At 32.9% G+C, this 23,723-nt stretch overlaps 1 protein-coding gene across 3 annotated transcripts in view; it reads right to left on the reverse strand.

Moving 5' to 3' along the window:
• The window catches only part of STXBP5 (syntaxin binding protein 5), a 159,320-nt gene that overhangs the window by 76,911 nt on the left and 58,686 nt on the right, over positions 1–23,723 (reverse strand). For all 3 annotated transcript variants that reach the window (XM_012752182.3, XM_012752184.3, XM_012752185.2), the window contains exons 8-9: positions 19,081–19,204; positions 6,881–6,959 (exon numbers count right to left, since the gene is read on the reverse strand). In XM_012752182.3, the coding sequence (XP_012607636.1) occupies positions 6,881–6,959; positions 19,081–19,204 (203 nt within the window). The remainder of the gene's footprint in view (positions 1–6,880; positions 6,960–19,080; positions 19,205–23,723) is intronic.

Genomic DNA, 23,723 nt, shown 5'->3' on the forward strand with positions numbered 1-23,723 from the left:
ACTCAGGTTGATCCTGTTATCTTGGTTATCATGAATAGTGCTACAATAAACATGGGAATGTAAATATCTCTTTGACATACTGAATTCATTTCCTTCAGATATATATATGCCCAGTAGTGGGATTGCTGGATTATATAGTGCTATTTTTAACTGATTAACATTCATACTGTTTTTCATAATGCCTGTACTAATTTACATTCCTACCAACAGTGTATAAGGGTTCCCTTTGCTCCACATCCTCACCAACACTTATCTTTTGTCTCTTTTGATAATTGCCATTATAACTGTACTGAGGTGACATCTTATTATAGTTTTGACTTATATTTCCCTAATTAGTGATGCTGAGCAACTTTTAGTATACTTTTTGGCATCTGTATGTCTTCCTTTGAGAAAAGTCTATTACAACCTTTTGTCCATTTTTTAACCATATCATTTGTTTTGTTGCTATTACGTTCAGTATTTTATGTATTCTGGATATGAATTCCTTGTCAGATGCATAGTTTACAAATATTTTCTCCCATTCTATAGGTTGTCTCTTTACTCTGTTGATTGTTTCCTTTGCTGTGCAGAAACTTTTTAGTTCGATGTAATCCCATTTGTCTATTTTGGCTTTTGCTGCCTGTGCTTTTACAGTTTTATGAAAAAAATCTTTGCCCAGACCAATGTCATGAAGCATTTTCCATGTATTCTTCTAGTAGTTCATAGTTTCAGGTCTTACATTTAAGTCTAATCCATTTTGAGTTGAATTTTGTATATGGAGAAAGATCAGGGTCCAGTTTCATTCTCCTGTATGTGGACAGCCAATTTTTCCTTTCCCTAATGTGTGTTCTTGGCATCTTTGTTTAAAGTCAGCTGGCTGTAGATGCATAGATTTATTTCTGGGTTCTCTATTCTGTTCCATTCATGCGTCTGTTTTTATGCTGTTTTGGCTAGCTCTGTAGCATATTTGGAAGTTAGGTAGTATAATGTCTCCAGTTTTTTGTTTGTTTGTTTGTTTTGCCTAAAAATTGCTTTGGCTATTCAGAGTCATTTGTGGGTCCATATAAATTTTATATATTTTTTTCTATTTCTGTGAAGAATGACATTGATACACTAACAGGAATTACATTAAATCTGCAGGCTGCTCTGGGTAGCACAGATATTTTAACAATATTAATTCTCCCAATCCATGAAAAAGCCATATCTTTCCATTTATTTGTGTTCTCTTCAACATCTTTCATCAATGTTTTATAGTTTTCAGTCTCTTGATCTTTCACTTCCTATCAGCTAGAATGTTCTGTGAATGTTTGTTAGGTCCATCTGGTCTAGAGTACAGCTTGAATCTGTTGTTTCTTTGTTGATATTCTGTTTATATGAACATTCTTCCATTACTGAAAGTGTAGTATTGAATTCTTCTACTATTATTACATCACAGTATATCTTTCCCTTCAGATCTAATATTTGCTTTAGATATTTGGGTCCTCAAGTGGTGTTGTGTGCATATTTATTTATAATTGTTATATCCTCACACTGAATCAATACCTTTATTATTATATAATGACCTTCTTCTTCTTCTTCTTCTCTTTTTACAGTTTTCAACTTAGAATCTATCTTACCTAAGTGTAGCTACTCCTGCTCATTTCTGTTTTCTATTTACATGGAATATCTTTTTCCATCCCTTCACTTCCAGTCTATGTGTATTCTTATAGGAGAAGTGAGTCTAATTTTAGGCAGCATATGGTTGGATATTGTTATCTACATATTTTAATTTGAGAATTTATTAATAATCCACTTATATTCAAGGTAATTATTGATAGGTAAGGACTTACTCATGTCATTTTGTTAGTTGTTTTCTGGTTGTTTTGTAGATCCTTTGTTTTCTTCTTTCTCTCTTCTTGTTTAGCTTTGGGCTTTGATGGTTTTCTGTGGTGCTAAGCTTTGATTCCTTTCTCTTTCTCATTTGTGTATCTGCTGCAATTTCTTTCTTTGTGGTTATCATGGGCTAACATAAAGAATCCTGTACTTACACTATTTCAAGGTGATAACAAGTTAGTTAGTTGAATAAAAATATTCTAGATGTGTACTCTCTTCCCAAAATTAAATTTTTGTTGCCTTAATTTGTATATTTAGATGTCATACATTCCTTAACAACTAATTGTAGCTGTGGTTATTTTTGGCCATTTTGACTCTTAACCTTCATTCCAGAGGTCTGAAAGAATTTATATAGCACCATTACACTACTAGAGTAGTCTGAGTTTGATTATAAATTTACCTCTACTAGTGAGTTTTATACTTTCACAAGTTTTCATGATAATAATTATCTCCCTTTTGCTTCCAGCTGTGGCACTCCCTTAATCATTTCTTCAAAGGCCAGTCTAGTAGTGATGAATCTTTTAGCTTTTGCTTGTCTAAAAAGTATTTTATTTCTCCTTTTCTGAAGGATAGTTTAGCTGAGTATAGTATTCTTTGATGGTAATTTCTTTTAGTACTTTGAATACATCATCCATTGTCTACTGACTGTAATTCTGCTGAGAAATCTGCTGACAGTCTAATGTAGATTCCCTTACATGTAACTTAATACTTTTCTCTTGCTGCTTTTTGAATTCTCTTTTTGACTTTGACTTTTGGCAGTTTGATTATAATGTATCTCGGAAAGGACTTTTTAAAATTGAATCTATTTGGGGACCCTTAAATTTTCTGGATCTGGATGTCACTATCTCTCCCAAGACTTGGAAAGTCTTATTTTGCTAAATATGTTCTCTGTGCCTTCCTCCATCTCTTCTCCCTCTGTAAATAATATGAGAATATTTGTTCACTTAATAGTGTCCCACAAGTCCTATAAGCATTCTTCATTCTTTTTTATTCTTACTTCAGTTTTTTCTTCTGGGTTATTTCAGAAGACCTGTGTTCAAGTTCAGAAATTCTTTCTTCTGCTGTTGAAATTCTCTATTGTAATTTTCATCTCACTTATTAAGTTCTTCAGTTCTAAGATTTCTGTTTGGTATTGTTTTATAATATCTCTGTTGAACTTGTCATTCAGATTATTATTTCTTTTCTGATTTCGCTGAATTGTTTATCTGTATTCTCCTGTATCTTGCTGAGTTTCCTTTAAAACATAAATCTTTATTTTGAATTCCTTTTCAGGCATTTTGTAAATTTCCTCTTCTTTGGGGTCTATTACTAGAGAATTATGATGGTCTATTAGAGTTGTCATATTTCCTAGCTTTCATGTCTTTTGTGTCCCTACAATGAAATCTGAAAATTTGGTGGAACGGTCACCTCTTCCAATTTTATGGAGTAACTTTTGTAAGGGGAGACTTATTCTTGTAGTTGGGTCCTAGGGTATAAGCTGGGTAAGGTGCACTGGTTTTGGTTCTGAGTAGATGTAGCAGTATACTCTTTAGGCAATTTCTTGAGCTGTAATCCATGCCAGTGATGTCTGTGAGTGCCTCAGTGGCCTAGTCTGCAAGAGTTGGTGGTGGCGTGGCTTGGCTGTACGTGGATTTGCCAAGCTGGTTCTCAGGCTGGTTTGGGGTGAGCTCACTGCATGGGCTCCAGTGCCAGATACACAATTGTTCCTGGTCCCAGGCTCTGAGCAGTTGGGGTCATGGTGTTGTACCCGTGTGAGCAAAGTGGAAGGACAGTGGAGCCTTAGCACTGGAGAAACACAGTGGCTACTGGTCTTCTGAGCAGAGGGGCACTCCAACATTGGCTCTAGTTTCAAGATAGTGTCTTAGGTCACAGAGTGGTAGGCTGTATAACATGGGTTCCTCTGAAGCAATGTGGTCAAGTGAATTCCACAAAGCTCCCAAACTAGGCTCAGGGATTATGAGGACTCTAGGTGTCTGTAGTGGTCAAAGAGGCTGCTGGTGGCCTCCTGCTGACTTTTCCCCACAAAGAGAAGTCTGTCTTCACTCTAAGTTGATCCCAAAAGGGGAGACAAGGCAGCAGAGGCAGACTAACCCTTTATGCTGCCCCTTTATGCTGTCGTTCTGGGCTTCTCTGCTTTCAGGGATTTCACCATTCCCTTGTACCCCAGAGCTTTCCTTCAGATCCTCTAGTCAATTTAAGCTGCTTGTTCACTGTTTGGTTCTTTCATATGGGGATAATGAGCACTAGGCACCTCTAGGCAGCCATCTTGCTCAATGATCCAATATTTGCTTATAGGTTCCATAATGAAGAGATGCTTTCCCCAAAGCTAGCGATTTTTTGAATGGTGGTCATTTCTGAAGAAAAACTAACTTTTTCTAATGCTCTGTAACACAAAACCCTAAAGAGTTCATTTGAGTAACTGTTCATAAGTTCAAACCCATCTGAAGTTGCTTCTTGTTGAAAATTTGGCCCCATATACACCTCCTTAAGTAGTCCACTAGTGAAAAGAAATGTACAGAAGTACAGATGAAAAGGAACTAGAATTTATCCAACACCTATCATGTGCCAGACACATTACAGTATTTCATTTAGCTTTGCATGAAGAATTCCATGGAGTAGAAACTAATGTCTCTATTTTATTGAGGTAAGGAAAAAGGTTCTGTGAGTTTAAGCAACTTGTTGAAATTAACAGTAAGTGGCACCTAAGATTTGGACCACGGTCTGACAATCTACAGCAGAGATCCTCAAACTTTTTAAACAGTTCACTGTCCCTCAGACCGTTGGAGGACCAGACTATAGTTTAAAAAAAACTATGAACAAATTCCTATACACACTGCACATATCTTATTTTGAAATAAAAAAACAAACGGGCAAAAACACTTGCATGTGGTCCTTGGGCCGTAGTTTGAGGATGCCTGATCTACAGCGTCAATCACTTCCACTAAATCACAGGCTTTCAAATATTTTGATCACACAAAAAGAACTATATTAAGAAATGCATTGTTGGGTGATTTCAATGTTGTAAACATCATAGAGTGTACTTACACAAACCAACATGGTACAATCTACTACACACTTAGGCTATATAGTATAGCCTACTGCTCCTAGGGTAAACACCTGTGCAGAATGTTACTATACTGAATACTGTAGGCAACTGTAACACAATGGCAAGTATTTGTGTATCTAAACACAGTAGACATAGAAAACATACAGAATACTGCATTATAATTTTATAGGACCACCACTGTATATGTGGTCTATTGTCAACATCATTGTGCAGTTCATGCACCTATAAATGCCTACAAAAGAGCAAAACATTTTAAATTTTTATTTCTAATTCTATGAAAGGAAAAGTATGGCTGCAATCTTGAGGAAACCTGAAACTCATATTGACATTATGCAGGAGTGAAAACTGGAACAAGTGGAACATATGGGTAAAAGAAAATCCTCCCTTGATTTTTGCCTTTGTTTCTAATCAATATTAGTTAAAATAAATAGATAAGAATTCTGAATATAATTAGCACTGTTAGTTTAAATGTTTAAATTATTCATTTTATGTTTTTTTCCTGGTTTCCTTCCTTTTTTTCTTTTTTTCCTACCATGCTTTTCCCATCTTAATTATTTTTCCATAGGAAAAATGTGGCAAAAATCAATTTGTGGCAGGGGGTTTACTAATAAAAAATATTTTCTCAACCATTTATAAAGTTTATTATATACCAGGCACTGTGTAAAATGTTTTGCATGCATGATCATCTCAATTAATTCAACACAACTACCTTTTGACCTACTAACATCTATGTCATAACTGAGGACCCTCAAGCACAATGAAGTCAAATAACTCCCCATGCCAAAAGTCACACAATGAGGGATGCCATAGTAAATTAAACAGAAGCTATAACCCTTGGGGTTCACTTAATCTACTGTCTGAACACAACATATCTGTTGGATCTCAACAAAAGATATAGAGGATGAAGGAAAAAATAATAGCAATCTTATTAATTTTTTTTAGTCTAGTGTCTTTTCCCAAATGAGAATAGGGCCGAGTTGAAGCAGACTAGTAGAAGAAATTAAAAAGGAATGTGGGCCAGTTCTAATAACCAATGGTTATACACTGGTATATAAAAAATATACCAGTAGCTCTAAACCTTAGAGTACAACAGAATCTTCTGCAAGTCTAGTTAAAACACAGATTGCTAGGCCCGACCATCAGAGCTTATGATTTAATGGGTCATGGGTAGAATCTGAGAATTTGTATTTCTAATAAATACAGGGACCACAATTTGAGAACCACTGCATTATAAATTCAATCTCTTACACAGCTAAAGTAAATAGCTTCACATACTTTTCTCCTGGGACACTAGAATATAAATAAAAGATTTCTTTGGAACTTAATAAGATGTGGAAATTTCAAAGAAAAATTTTAAGGTTTTTCCTGCATTATATTTTTAAATTAACATTTGATACATAAAAATATGTAAATTGTAAGAACCATCTAATTCTCATACCTAATTCATATAGTGACAGTGTCTTCAAATATAAATGACAAACTTCCTTTAGTATTGAACCATATATATTTTTATAATGACCAAATATTCTTATGATGAGATTTGATTTCTAAAGTGTGTGTGTGTATATATATACATATATATACACACATATATATATATCTTTCATAAGTAACGCATATAGTATAAATAGGTTAAATTTTAAGTCTTTTTTTCTTAATTGCTTATTGTACAATTATCACTAGTGAATATACACTATTGTTACTGAAGACTAATCTAAAGAATATATGAAGTTTGACAGGAAAGATAATTCAAACTTTCTAAGACAAGTAAAACTACTAAAGATAGAAAGAACATAAAGAAGTATTTTATTCTGAATTTACCAATTTTCCTTCTTTTGTTAGATAAAGAAAGCATAAAATTTAAGACTGGGCTAGATCATTCTAAAGTAGGCATATAAGATCAACAATAAAATAGCCTTCCATGCTATTCGATTAATTATATACAATGAAGTAAAATCTTACCCAGATCTAGTCGTTTTGAATTCCACCTTGAGGATAGGTTTGCATGGTTCTGGCTTCTTCCCATCCTTTAACTGCTTTCCTAAAATATATTTTCCTGCATTAAATTCTAAAATTCTAAAGTTACTCTAAATTCTTACATAATTTATATATGAAAGTGAATATAATGAAATCCACCATGAAACATTTTAAAGTGACTTTAAAAAAGTATTTAATACAAAAGATTTTTTAAATGATCAAGCAAAGTTTCTCTTTGAAATTCAGTGCTGAAAAGCAAATAAAATTAATAACTTAGTAACATTTATGTGATAAAATTCCAGTAGGAGAAATTAATAGTCTTTCCAATGTTCTTATTTACGGATAAGCAAATAGAATTTCAATTTACTACATGAGTTCATGTTTTAAAATAGCAAGATTTGAGAAAAATAAATTTATACCACATTTTCACCCAAGTGTGACAGGCTGTACAATTAAACCCTATGTTAATAAGTTCATTTGTATTTATTCTCCTAAATTAAAATTCATCCATTGTAATGTCCAAAAGACTCCTAAAATACGCCAACCTCTATAAAATGTATCAAAGACTCATTTTGTCAAAAAATTTTGATTATTTCAAAAATGTCTGTTGATTTCAGTTATCTATTTCCGTATGTTCATTGCAGAAAGTATGGAAAACTCAAAAAATATAAAGAAAATAAAACATCCATTTTCCATCTTTTAGAGATTAATCATGCTAAACATTATATTTCTCCTGACAAATCATTGAACATGCCCCCATCCCAATACTTCTTATCCTTTAACACAGCTTTATTTTTTCTCCAAAGCACTTATCACATTCTAGTATACTTTATATTTTACTTCTTTTTTTGTTGTTTGCTTAACTGAAAGGAATATAAATCCTAAGAAAGCAAATTTTTTAGTGTGCATGTTTTCTATTGTTATATCCCTAGTGACAAACATTGTTTGGCATATAACGGGCACTGAATTTAATGAGTGAATAAATTAATGGCTATTTCCTTAGGATAAATTCCTATAAAATGTATATCAGGGTAAAACTGTATTCCAGAACGGTTTTGTCAGACCCTTCCCCAACAATGATTTTTTTTTTTGCTAATTTGCTAAATGGAAATGGCAACATTTTAATTTGTATTACTTTGATCTCAAACTCTTTATGTGTTTTTCTTCTTTTAAAAATGATTTGTTGCCCCTTGCCAATGCTTCTATGTTATTTATCTTCTTTGTGCTCGAAAGTGAATTTTATATTCAAAGCTCATTAACATTGTATCATCATGTACGTTACAAATACTTTCCCTACTGTCACTTGTCCTTGAATTCTTACAAATTTTTAAAAACTATACAGAAGTACACATTTAAATAATCAAGTCTATCAGTCTTACGATGTTCTCAGTTAAGAAAACATGAAATCCTAAAACACCAATTCTTCCAAAAGTTAATTTGTAAATTTAATGTAGTTAGAATCCCAACAGCTTTTCTTGAACTTGGACATAATGATCTTAAAGTTCTAATGGTAGACTAAATGCGTCTAAATAGCTAAGGAAACTACCAAAGGAGATCAACTTCCCAAACAATAGAGTGAGGACCTCAGTAAACATATGAAAATACTAGTCTAACAACTAAAGTTAACCATTACAGAACTCTGACATTAACCAAAGCCACAAAACAAGATGAAGATCATCTACCCAATAGAAACTACTGAACTTCAGTAAAATGGGGGAAGGGGAAAAGGAACTAGGGACTGTGACACATTTTCTCACTCTGCAGCCCACTGTCAAGGTAGCCATGAAAATGTAGTAGCAACAGCCAATAGAGAGGACTAAAGTTTTTTTAGAGCTCTGTTAAAACTTCTTTTCCAGGAGCACAATCAAATATTTTATCTTAACTTGCAGCTCCTTGGAAAACTCTATGCCCAAATTATTGTTGCTATTTCATTTGACATAGCCCTCAAATAAGGGAGACAAAAATCCCTACCCCCAGGGCATTTCAGAAATAATTACAATCTGCTGGCAATAGTATAGCTGTCTCAGTCTGCAGTTTCAGTTGCTTAAACAGGAATTTAATCTTGGAAAACTAGATATATTCCTGAGGATATACAGAGCTGCACATATGTGCAAGGCTGTGTGACTGCCTAAGAAAGACTCAGGAAAGAACGAAGACCCTAGGTGCTCATCTCTGGCTGACTTTGATCTTCAGCAAATAGGAAGTTAAAAAAAAAAAAAAAGCAAAAGGGTAAAAAGTAAAATGAGCTATAACACCTATTACTGGCAAGGACATTAGAAAAGGGATACTCATATGTGGCTGATAGAAATCTGAAGAAAATAGCCTTTTTTGGAAAAACAGTTCAAGATCATTTATTACAAGTAAAATAAAGCAAAACTCTTCCATTTTTAGGAGTAACACTTATACTCCTAAACATGTATTCCATAGAAACAAAAGGACCAATTCCTATGGAATATGTACAAGGATGGTAATGGCAGTATAATTCAAACAGCTGGCTATTACACCGCCATTATGATGAAGGAATCAGAGCCATGCCAGAAAACTAATGGAATTTTCCTAAAGTATAGTGAACTAAGAAAATAAGATGCAAAAAAAGACTAATATAATCCTGATTTTTGTAAAATCATGACCAGAAAATAAATCCCTCATGCTTATCTATGTATGTATGTGTTAATATGTATGATTTTAAAAATATATATATCTTAGAAGAACATCTGCAATGATGAACATCTGTAAGATTTCGACGTATCTGGTAGGGTAGGAAGAGGTATTGGGTTGCTAACGTGGGGGAAGGTTGAGGGAGAAGGAATTAGTATGATATAATCCCAATTACGTAAAATGACACGTGTGTATAAAAAATGCGTGTCTTTTTTTTTTGTCATTCTCCCCTTTGGTTTTATGCTTAGAAAGTTCTTTCCCACACCAAAATCACATAAATTTTTATTGTTTCTCATAATTGTTTTATAGTTTCATTTATTATATTATATTTAATTATACTCTGATATATATTTTGGTACAAGGAAGGCATTTTTCTCATAATAAGTTATTAATCATGAGTGCTATTTTTGTAGCTTTATTAAATTATAACTGCCAGACAACAAAGCATAATATTTAAAGTGTACAATTTGATGAGTTTTGACATATGTATATACCTACCAGCACTATTTATTGAACAATCATTCTATCCCCACTGATATGAAATGTCACTGATATATTAAATTTTTATAAATACACATCTATAAACTGGTAATGGAGCACCTAATACTGTCTTAATTCAAGGTCCTAGGAGATCATCCCTTTCCCCTCCTTATAAAGAAATGACAGTGTATGGAATCTTGACTTTCTGGCAGCCCAATTTATAAGAACCAAGAAGTGGTTAGGATAGAACTGACTAGGTGGCTAGAAAGGACTGCTGGAGGAAAAGGAGTAGATTGCTGCAGTGGGAGAGAAAATTTAGGAGGAAAAGAAAAAATGGTATGAAAAAAAAAAGGCTTAAATCTGAAAGTAGCCCCTTGTGCTGTACGAGGAACAAAATTAACAATTTCAACCTCTATTCTAATCTGTTCAGAGATGTATGACCTTTCAGTAAAGAATTTAAATATTTACCTTAAAGAAGGTCAGCAGACCTTTATCCTCCTTCTACCATGCAAAGCTCTAGTAGAAGTGACAGACTCATATACTTTGGGATTACACACTCAAACTTTACACTTACTTTTTAAATTATTTTGTTTTATGAAGTAAAACAATTATTCAAACATAACACCTTTATTTCAGTATTCATCATCAATTTTTCAGTGGCTGCAATAATTTTTTGAAAAGGACACTGATGTTATATTTACTGAACCTTGCAAGTCTGGGTTTGTATGTTTGACATAAAATCTGGCTAGATGAAAAATCTTAACTTTCTTCTTGCTCAATAGTCTTTTGAAATTGCTCTATTGTGCTCTATGAATAGCATTCAAACTAAAGCCACTCTGATTTTTATTCCTTAAGCTAACTTTTTTCCCACCCCCTGAGAGGATGCTAATAGTTTCATTATCTCTGTAAATCAAAGATATTAGTTTTTACAGTGATCATTCTTTATTAATTTTGCTTAGAAACCAGTGAGTCCTTGTGATCTGCATAGTCTCATATTTTTACAACTCAGGTGTTTTAAATAATGTCATTGATTACTGCTTCTGGTCCAGAAAGGTTAATTTATTCATCTATAATCCTAGACTAACCATTTTCTAAATCAAATCAAGTAATAAGGTACTAGCTATAATTTTATAAAGCACATATAAAGTAAAGAACATTTACCAATTTGATGGTGAGTACATGTGGTGCTTGTTTTTCCATTCTTGTGATACTTCACTTAGTAGATGGACTTCAGCTCTATCCAGGATAATACAAGAGGTGCTAGATCACCATTGTTTTTTGTGGCTGAGTAGAATTCCATGGTATACATATACCACATTTTATTAATCCACTCACGTATTGATGGGCACTTGGGTTGTTTCACATCTTTGCAATTGGGAATTGTGCTGCTATAAACATTATAGTGCAGATGCTTTTTTTATAGAATGTTTTTTTTTCCTTTGTGTAGATGCCCAGTAATGGGATTGATAGATCAAATAGTAGTTCTATGCGTAGCTCTTTGAGGTATCTCCATATTACTTTCCACAGAGGTTGTACTAGTTTGCAGTCCCACCAGCAGTGTATGAGTGTTCCTATCTCTTGGCACCCACATCAACACTCATTGTTTTGGGACTTTTTGATAAAAGCCATTCTCACTGGAGTTAAATGATATCTCATTGTGATTTTGATTTGCATTTCCCTGATGATTAGAGATGTTGAGCATTTTTTAATAAGTTTGTTACCCATTGGTCTGTCTTCTCTTGAAAAGTTTCTGTTCATGTCCTTTGCCCACTTTTTAATGGGGTTGATTTTTTCTTGCTGATTTTCCTGAGCTCTACATAGATTCTAGTTATCAGCCCTTTATCAGATGACAAGCACCCCATGTACTCACCATCAAATTGGTATTAAGTGATCAACACTTATGTGCACATATAGTAGTAACATTCACTGGGTGTTGGGCAGTTAGGACGGGATAGGAAGGGATGGGTAATCACACCTAATGTGCATTGTCTAGGGGACAGACTGACTCAGGTGGAGCAAAGGCAAATTATGTAACCTAAACATTTGTACCCCTGTAACATGCTGAAATAAAAAAAGAACTGTTAAAATGGGAAATTAAAATAAAATAAAACTTAAATATATACTCTAACAAATAAAAAATTTAAAGAACATTTAGAGGATTTCACCACTAGGTGTCATTTTACTTCTGAAGTGCTATGCCACCAGAGGAGCAAAATTATGTATTCTTTTGACTATCTGTGAACTGCCTTGACTAGTCATTGAAACGGTCTGGTTACTTATAAACCTGACTTAATAAAGGACATAAACTTCCATGTCACATCTGATTTCTTCTTGTCTTTTACTATGTCCTGCCTCCCCACCCGCCAAACCACCCAGCCACAAGGAAGTGGTCTAAGTCCTATTGATTCCAATTCTGGAATTTCATTCACGCATGTCCATTTCTTCTATGAAATCTACATTATTTATAATTTATTAATCAGTACCATCTTAAATGGCCACCCTCTTCTGCCCCTAGCCCATACAATCATTACAGTAATATTATCTAGATGCAAACTTTCTTTCTCATTGTAAACTCATGTACTAGGCTCCATAATGAAGTTCAGATTTTTTTTAACATACTTTGATGTATAATCAATCTTGCCTCTGTATATGGTTCTGTTTTCATTGCCTCCTACTTGCCCCAAGGAATTTTAAACTCTGGTCATATCAGTTTTCAACAACACCCCACTTTTATGTCTTTGTACCTTCTAAGATAAACTTGCCCTGTTCTGTGCTACCTTATAACACCCCTCTCATCCTTTAAGACCAAGCTTGTAAGTCCTGAATTTGTGAAGTATTTCTACACCCATGACCCAAAACCAGTTACCACTTCTTTGTTTCCACATCACTCACTTATCAAAATGTATTATAGTTATCAGTTTATAGGTCTTTTTCATTCACTTGACTTTGAGCTCTACAAGGGCAATACATTTCTGGCATTTAATTTCTGGTACACAGGAAGTGCTCAAAAAATGTCTATTCAATGAATAAAGGTTCTGTAGAAAATGAATGAAGATCACTGACAAAAATAATTACTTTCCAAATTTTTAATTTTTCAAGTCAGAATGTAGAACACATTTTCTAACTGATACAGTTGCTGTACTGCTACTGCAGTTATGTTTTCAGTCTAGAGCCACCATCCAATATAGTAGCCACCAGTCACAGTGGCTGTTAGGCACTTAAAATATGGCTAGTCCAGGTTAAGATATGCTTTGAGTATAAAAAGCACACGAGATTTCAAAGACTTAGTACAAAAAAGGAATATGAAATATCTCAATTTTATATGTTGATTACATGATAAAATGATAATATCTTGCATATTAGGGATTAAATAAAATGTATTATTAAAATTAATTTTACCTGTTTCTTTCTACTGTTTTTAATATGGTTTACTGGTAAACTTAAAATTAGACATTCAGGCCAAGTGTGGTGGCTTACACCTGTAATACCAGCATTTTAGGAGGCTGAGGTGGGAGGATCACTTGAGGCCAGGAGTTCAAGACCAGCCTAGGCAACACAGCAAGACCCCATCTCTACAAAAAAAAAATTTAAAAATTAGCTGGTAGTGGTGGCACCAGCTCTAGTCCTAGCTACTTAGGATGCTGAGGTGAGAGGATCTGTTGGGCCCAGGAATTCGAGGTTACAGTGAACTATGAACAGCACCACTGCATGCTAGCCTGGGTGACAGAATAAGACCCTGTCTCTAAAGAATTAAAAAATAAAAATAAATTACACATGCAGCTCACATTACCTTTCTATCAGACAGTGATATTCTAGAAATAAAATGACAGTGAAGAACCACAAAGTTAATATTAATAAAACTGTCTGAAAAGAGGAGAAGGGCTGTTCCTTCCTTTTCCTTCCTCAACGCATGTGGAAATAGAGTTGACTTATAGCTAGACTGGGACCCCTGAATATCTGGTTTTTGACTGTTGATCAAGATAAGGACAGTGGAATTTACGATGTACGGTTCAAGGCTGAAAACTCACCTGGTAATCCCCAGTATAGAAGTTTTACTGATGGTTGGCAACTGGCTCCATTTGGCAAGACTGGCTTAAGGACCTCTCTGAGTGTTTCTCTTTCAGCTCTTCAGAAGCCAGATTGTGGTGCTTGGGGCTGGAAACTCAGCACAATCCTTGTGTGCAAATAAGTGCCCATGGGGAGCCTGCATATGGGATGTTTCAGAATACCTGCAATCTCTTTCTTCTGCTGTATCATATCCTTTGCCTTTAAATAAAAGCCTTATTTGAGTATGCTTTGTGGAGTCTGGTAAGTCCTTTCAAATATATACATTGGAGAAATAATTGTAATGAATTATGTAAAGAACTGAGGTATGGTTTTATTATTTATTTCATGTTTCATGCTTCAGGTAAATCTTAAAAGTGGATTAACAGACTTCTGTGTATGTTTTATTCTTAACACATTAAACTGACTTTTACTTATGTGAGCTCTGATTTTATCTTCCCTTTAGCAACCCTTAATAGAATATATGTTCCTCAATCTTGGTTCACTCCTTGATAAGTAGATTGATTGCACTGATGAATGAGCTCCAGAAACTAAATTTAAAATCTCATTTTCTACAGTGAAATTCCATGGATTATGACCATCTAACATCTCAATTTTCTTAGGGAACCATCTGATTCTGGCCAAGCTGACAATCACTGAAAAATCTCACTCTGCAACACATCACTTCCCAACCCAGGGCTACAGAGAGGATTCTGTGGGACTGTAGCCAAGCAAAGCATATAACCAAGAAGACTACAAGGTTGAGAATGTAAGTGATGCCAGGACTTATCACAGTTATTCCCTCCTAAATAATGAAAACCTATCTGTATGGGATAGAAACAGGCAAAAAGAGAAAAGGAAAACTTATCCCTAGACTTACTGTACAGAAATACAGAACCTACGGTCCACCAAAATTAAACAACTGTGCAGAATAAATACAGAGAGCCAAATCCTGTTTAATTTCCATATATTCACAAAACTTAACAGCTTAAAAATCACCTGTTCAATCTCAACATTTTACAAATAATAAAGTCCCAAAAAACAGAAATTATCTCCACAAGATGTTTTACTTATAGCAAAGTTAGAATTAGATTTTAGATTGTTTTGATTGCCAGGGAAATGTTCTTTGATATTTGTAAAAACTAGATCAAGGGAAACTATCATTTTTGGTTTGTTTTTAGTAGTCAAAAATCACCTGTTGAGTCTTGAAGTGGAGAAAAATGCTCAAGTTTAATTCAGCATTTCCAAAACTTCTTTGACCATGACATACTTTTTCTAACAAACAATTCATCAACATAGGAAAAATTAGTATTTGTGGAATATACTTTGGGGAATTACTAATCTATTCTACCAAGTAAATAACAATTTCCATATTTATATTTACTAGAACCAAGTATGAATAGCACATCATACTTTCTAGGTAATTACACTTATTTGATTCACAGCCTAGAACAGTGCCTATCAAATAGTAGAACCAATAAATATTTATTGAATGAATAAATATGATCCTCACAACAACCACATGACAAGACTAGATTAAGCTTCATTATTATTTATATTTATAGATGAGATTATTAGGTTCAGAAATGTTAACTGACTTCCCAAAAGTCAAAGAACCAGAAACTATGGAATTAGGACTTAACTACAAGTCTTCTGGCCTTAAAATCCCATGTTTGGCCGATGTAATATTATGTCTTCGGAACAGACTCTACAAGGATATCTTTACCTATTTTTAACACCAAACATCCTAACATTAAACATCATGGGTAAGTATTGGTAGGAGTTTTGAAGTATGGTCAGTTCCTGGCTACCAAAGTAATACTGTAAATGTTATTCAACGCTAAGATACCTGAACAACCAATAGATGGGTTAATATAAGAAAAAAATGTACCAAAAAAAGTACAAAATTTTAAAAGTCTAGTACATTTAAAGTAATATATCATAATTGTTTGACTAGTGATTAAGAGCAAGACATCACAATAGAAACTGGTAATGAGAAAAAAGAATTAAATTTCAATCCATGAAAATTTCAGTCTATTATATACTGAAGGTCGTAGACCACAAACATGGTATCTTTGGATTAATGGTATCTTGTTATGGTATACAGAACATATTTTAGTGCTTTAATACATAAAAATGCACTCAGCTTTGCCACTGAATTCAGCTGTCAAATCAACATAAATTTAGCTGTGGTAGGTTACCTTAATACTTGATGATTCTTATTACCAGGAATTAAGCAGGAAACATTACCATACTTGAAAAGAATTCAGATTTTCTAAATATGAATTATTTATATACAAGAAAATAGAAGTATTTTATATAAAATGAAATTCTCACCATCTACATTTAGACTGCTATATTGTACAAGAAATGGCATCCTACTTTTTAACAACTGCCAAGAAAAAAATCTACTGCATTTGCATTTTGTTTGGATTCTAATTTTGAGAGAATATATTAAATAAAATACTCTTTGTCTTATTTGTTTAAAAATAATTCTACCTCATGACTTTTTACTGCTAAGACACTACAAACACTGTAGAAACTGACTTATACCACTTCCTAAAGTCTACTCTCAAGGACCTAAGTTTTCAGTGTTATGAAAAAAGATTAAACAGAATATTTACGCATTTGGCAATCATCAGAACAATAATTAATTCAACCAAGAAATATCAACAGATGCTAAAACTAAAGGGGAAAAGTTTGACAAAGAACAGTATGTTCACTGAGTCTCAAAAGAGCCTTCAAAGCAAAATATTTACTGATCATAAATACAAAATTTAAAAATACTTATTAATTTCAATGGGAAAAAGAATTACTTTATAATGGACAGACCTAGTAGACAGAACCTTAATCAAGGTATCAGGATATGGGATATCACCAATATAGGACAAATCAAAAACAAGTTATACTTAGAATTTCAGTCCTTTTGGGATATTCCTGCCCAACTGTGCAAGCGAAATCTAATCATGAAAAAAAACCATGAGACAAAACCATTTTGAGGTACATTCTATAAAATAACTGACCTATAATCTTCATAATTTATCAGATATTAAAGTCAAGAAAAGGCTCAGGAACTATTTCAGTTTCAAGGAGACTGAAGAAACGTGACAATCCACATACAGACTCCCGATAAAAGGCAAAACTTGGTGATAGAGGAAAATGTCATTGTTTGTAAAAAAACAAACCAACAAAAAACAGTGGAATATTCAGGAGTGATTGGGCACCATGTTGACACCATACTCTTAAATAGTTCAAAATAAAAGAATACCCTTTGTACTATGTTCTTACAAAAGGAGATAAAAACAGATAAACTTCAAGCTGTAAAACCATATATTTCTATCATCTTTCATACTAGTTTCATTTTCTTCTGCATTTGAAATGAAAGGTTTTTGAACTAACCACCGCTTTTGGTTTTCTGAATTCATAGGTTGGGAGATTTTAAGATTTATGGGAATTTTTAAGGAGTATCATCAAGACCAAGGACCTAGGCACTAATGGAAGGAAGAAAGAATATATCAAGATAAATTGGAAGCTACTATCATAAGAAATATCCCCTAGATGCACTCATAAATATACCTTTACCAAATTTAAAGTAAGTGCTTTTCCAGAAGATGACTGCTATTACAAAGTAGTAAAGTATGTCACAATATGCAATTTCAAGAATTGTCATTCTTCCCAGAAAGTAAACAAGCCTAAAAGCCCACAGTGCCACAGATAAATAAAACTAGTTTTTAATTTTACTATTTAATTTCCATGTCACAATAATTCAAAATGTATGAATTTTTAAAAAGAGGATATTCATATTTAAAGCAAACAATAAAATACTACCAATAGCTATAAGGATTTCTTGAATATACTATCAGTTTATAGATCAGTTCCTTTAATATGATTTCCTTAAACTTGTCAGAAAGGATTTTCTTGGGGCGAAGTTGAAAAATGTAGATTAATAAAGAAATGCAAAGCCAAAAGAAGGCCTTCATAATCTGTTTTGAATAAAAACCCTAATAATAGTGTCTTGTAAGTTTTGTAAATATTATTTATGCAGAAAAAGAGTTAATATATCAAGACTGAGACTGCTATCCCTAGAAAGATCTGCCTGTGGCCTAGCATTTGGTTGATGTCTAGGAACTTGGCTTTCAAGAAAACTCCCACCATTCTCTGACTAAGAAAGGTGTCTCACTGTGTCTTAACTATTTGTACAAAGACTGTGGTTTGCCCTTATTGTCCTTTTGGGAGTCTGAAATTTGGAATATACTAAAGCAAAGGGTGCCTATATGACTGACTCCAGCAAAAACTCTGGGCTCCCAGGCTCAGTTGAGCTTCCTCGCTAGACAATATTTCACACATGTGGTAACAATTCATTGCTCAAGGAATTAAACTCATCCTGGTGACTCCATGAGATGAGAACACTTAGAAACTGGTTTCCTCCAGACTTCACTCTGTGTCTTTTCCCTTTGCAGATTTTGCTCTACATCCTTTTGCTGTAATAAATCACAGCAGTAAGTAGGACTGTACGCTGAATCCTGTGAGTCTTCCCACTAAATCATCAAACCTGGATTGATTTTGAGGACTCCTTACACCATACTTTAATGTATTATTAATAAAATTACTTTCTATCAAGTTCAAGTATTTCAAGTACACTGTTATATATACAATAACAACTGGCAAAAGGTAACATTAAAATGACAAAAACTTAAAGTCCTAGATCACTCACAAAACTATGTGCTTTTTGGACTACTGGAGAAATTATATTCGGAAGACAATATAACATTCATTTTCTCAAAGTTCAAATGTGCAATTTAAACTGTAAATATCCTTAATTTAAGATTTTATTATCTGGTTGTTAGATACTATTTTTATATGTGAAAATATTTTTAATTCCCTCAAAACAAAAGGAAACTCATCCTTAGTCTCAAAACCAAACAAACAAATTCAAATGCAAACTCAAAATACTTTACTGTCCAATATAATTTAGGTGGTGCTTAAAATCAATGCATTCTTACCATGTGGAGTGATTGTCTGTACAGGCTTAGTAGGGGATCTCACATTCCATATAGTCAAGGTGCCATCTGAATGACTGCAAATAAATTGTTTTCCTTCATGATGCCAAGCAACAGAGTGGATAGCCTGTAGAAGAAAGGTGAATGATTTCATTTTTCAAATTTATTTAAATATCAAACTATTCACAAATGGTTTTGGAATTAATTTCTATTTTAAACTTTTTAAAGTTTCCCAAACTGAAGTCAATATGTTAACTTCACATTCCCATGAGAATTTAGCCCTCTTGTAATACAAATGATATTTTATTTCATGTTGGCACTGTTTTAATTCTTTTTACTTACTTTATTCCTTAAGCCAGCATAAGAAAGCTATGATAGTGACATATATCTATTGATAAGTTCAGGAAAATAAAATGCATTCTTACAGTTTTTTTAGAATGAACTAAACCTAAATATAAATTAGCAAGTTATTACAACCAATAACCCATTGGAAAAACTAGTTGCATTGAGAGACTAGAATATTGTTTTTTTAAGTTAACTATAATTATAAGAGACAAAATGTAAATTTGGAATTAAAATCAATAAAAGCCTGGGCATAGTGGCTCATGCCTGTAATCCTACAACTTTGGGAGACCGAGGCAGGAGGATTGCTTAAGGCCAGGAGTTCGAGACCAGCCTGAACAAGAGCAAAGCCCTGCCTTTACAAAAAATAGAAAAATTAGCTGCATATGGTGGTGTACACCTGTGGTCCCAGCTACTCAGGAGGCTAAGGCAGGAGAATAGCCTGAGCCCAGGAGTTTGAGGTTGTAGTGAGCTATCATGACACCACTGCACTCTAGCCCAGGCAACAGAGTGAGACCCTGTCTCAAAAATAAAAAAAATTTTTTAAATTATCAATAATACCACAGGTTGAGCTTCCAAGACATCTCTCACAGTAATTTTTAATCTGAGGAAGCCCTCTTCTGACTAGATTTATTTTATACTTCTGAACCACTTAAAGCAAAACTATCTGGAAAATATTTTTATATGACCAAAATATTAATATGTTACACCTCAATTTTTTACTCTAATATTTAATATTTTTGTCTGTAAATTTTTTTTTAAATCACTCTTCCAGGTACCCTCTGAATTACTGCTTTTCAACTCAAGCTGATATATTTTTCATTCTTAATGGTCAACTGACATTAAAAACTGCCTTACTGGAATGTGAAAACTGCAGAACTTGATACAAAAACCACGTAACTGAAACTTAAGAGTTCTGTGATGTACAAAATCAACATTTTCTATTATCTCTTCAAGGCCCATTTATTTGGGTTCTTCATATACTTATAAATTTAAGCTATTATAAGACATTTTAATATTATAAATCAGATTAAAACCTTAAATGATGAAAGATACAGAGAATCAGCTGTACTTCTAAATGCCAATATTTGACACAAGGTTTTTCATTGAAAACATTCAAAATGTACTCCTCAACTTAAGATGGGTTTACATCCTGATAAATCCACCATAAGCCAAAAATATCTTAAGTTGAAAATGTATTTAATGCTGGCAATATGGCAGCATTAGAGACACAGATGATCTGTGATTTATGATGATTTGATTTACAAATTTTTGACTTTACAATCGATTATCAAGATGTAACCCCATGGTCAGTAAAGTTCCTTAGGACTTACATTGGTGTTACAGTTTCTACTGAATACATATCACTTTTGCATATGTTCTATCATAGAAAGGAGACAGCAGTAATACTGTATAATGAAACAAGATAACTACTAAATCATACATTTTGTAAGGTAGTTGATAGAAATTACATATTAGATGTTAAATGATTTATAACTTTTTTCCTCTCTTTAAAGATTTTAAGCAGATATAAACTGAAAACACTAACACATCCATTAAAATTAAAACTCAACCTGACTTGCAATTTTTCAACTTAAAATAGTGAAAAAGTGATATGCATTCAGTAGAAACTGTAATACAAATGTAAGTCCTAAGGAACTTTATTTACCATGGGGTTACATCCTGACAACCAATTGTAAAGTCAAAAAAATCATAAATCAAATCATCATAAATCAAAGATCATCTATCTCTCTAAAATAATTCCAATTAAAATCTTAAAATAATAACCTGATTCTAAAATATATGCATACCATTTCAAAACCTCAATATAAGCAATCTCTTAGTAGCTTTTATAGGTAAAATTATTTCTGCAAAATAATAGCACTAAAAAGCTATAAACAAAGCTATTTAGATGTTTGGGTTTTTTTTAAATTGATAAGGGAAAATACAAGAGAGGTCTAGAGTGGTCGGAACTTAGAAATAAAAACAAGGAGGAACAGGAATTAAGGTAAGAGAAAAAAGTGAAGAGAGGAGGAGGAGTGATGATAAAGCTATTGGCATAATCCACAAAGAAACAGTATATGCAATTCTAAAAGGTCCTTAAAAATGCAGTATCTGACAAGAATTCAAAATTATAAAAAAGTTCATGAGACAATTAATTAAAAATCTGAAATTAGTATTTTCATCTTTGATAAAAATTAAAGGAAAAGAAAAAGCACTGTCTACTGTGACATATTTTTTAAAAGGAGTAATTTCTAATTATTAGGCTTTGGCAAAAGTAGTACATATGATGCTTTGTGCTATTCTTATCAAACAAGAGGACACCTTGAAGAATAATTTTATAGAGAAACAGAACAGGTTAGCTGCTTATCTATTACACTTTATACTCACTAACCCAAAACAATGTGGAAAATGAATAAATTCTCTACCCACTGGTTTTGAAAACTAATCAGTATTATTAAAATCACTTCTCAGTAAAAGCTATATATAAGTCCTAGTACAGCTGCTCTTACATTTGACAAATAGTAATTAACATTTTTCACACCAAAAATAATTTTTGTCCTAGAAAATATGATTTGACATTCTATTCAAAATTCCCAATGTAATTATCTATAATTGCTAAAACCATTAGAAAAATTTCAATAAAAATGATAAAAGAAAATTTATAATATAGACTTTTCAATACTAGTTCTACCTTAGAAGGGAAACAATACTGTATAATACTGTATAATGAAATAATACTATATAATGTATTATACTGTACACTGTATTATACAGTAATAGTGTATAATGAAACAAGATAATTACTAAATCACACATTTTGTAAGGTAGTTGATAAAAATTACATATTAGACACTAAATGATTTATAACTTTTTCCCTCTCTCTCTAGATTTTAAGCACATATAAACTGAAACCACTAACATTTCCATTAAAAATAAAACTCAAGTGAAACTTTCTTAGATATTTTGAAAATGTGACCATATTACTCATTCTTTTAAGTATTGTTTTTACCTTCGCAGGGAGTAGGAGAGTGTGTGTATGTGTTTGTGTGTGAAGAAAATAAGCTTTCTTAAAAGCATCCCAGTCTAAAAATGGGAGAACACCCTTAAAGGAACGAATGATTCCATTAATATCTGTAGTACAAAAAACAATTTATTTAAAGTTGCTATTGATTCCAATGCTGTAAGTTGCAAACATATTTCAACATTCTTTCTAAAAAGGCTTCCAATGGTCTTGAGATGCAAATGTATGCACAGAGCTAGCAAAGCACAAACTATTTTTTACTTATATTTTACTACCAATATTTCTGTTCCTTCTCAATCTAACAGGAAAAACCAACATGAAACCAAAATACAAAAGCCATTGATAAATAACCTTAGGCATATGACAAATAATAATCATTACAATAAAAAAGTTTTTAAGTATTAATTTATGGTCTTAAAATATCAATAATATTTTTTGTGCCAACACTGATTACCATAAAAATAATAGTAACATTTTAATACCAGTTATAGCCTAAGAAAGAACGGAATGTCCATTAAAGAGATAACCAGGGGAGAGCAGAGTCTGTCCATTAGAGAAGTACTAACTATTATTACAGAGCAACAAGGGCACAAGGGCACAAAGATGAATTTCTGTTCCCATTACTCTCACCCATCTAAATCACCCTCAAGAAACCCAATAAGCAATTAAAGCTGTATCAAGTAGAACTTTAATTATATTAGAAATGTTCTAAATTGATATCATAATGCCATTTAATACATTTGTGCCAGTATAAAAAGATGAATGTCTAGAGTGACGGACCATTGAACAGAACATAAATATTGGGGGGTATTATTTTATTAAAGTCTTAAAATTTTTAACCCTCATTAATGAGGGAGAATTATACCTATAATAATTTCATGAATGTCTAAAATTATACACCTGGTAAAAACTGTATTGATAATCAAACATACATTTTAACATGAACCAAGAACAATGATAGAATAGCATGAACTCATGGAAATACAGCCAGAAATTTTTACTCAGTTTACTTTAGAACAAGTCAATTTAGAAGCTACATCTTACACCCACAGTACTGTTATTTAAAACACATGACTTAGTCATTATGTATATTAATATTTGTTAATAATAAGTTTTATGACTTTAGCATCTCTGTTCATGAAGGAATACTGGTCCACAGTTTTCTTACAATTTTTTCCTGCTTTTGGTACCAGGGTAACACTAGCTTCATAAAATGAGTTGGGAAGTGTGCTCTCCTCTGTTGTTTTTGGACAAGTCTGGGTACAAGTATTATTTGGTA

The sequence above is a fragment of the Microcebus murinus genome, chromosome 5 (assembly GCF_040939455.1).
Source record: "Microcebus murinus isolate Inina chromosome 5, M.murinus_Inina_mat1.0, whole genome shotgun sequence".
Classification (NCBI taxonomy): Eukaryota; Metazoa; Chordata; class Mammalia; order Primates; family Cheirogaleidae; genus Microcebus; species Microcebus murinus.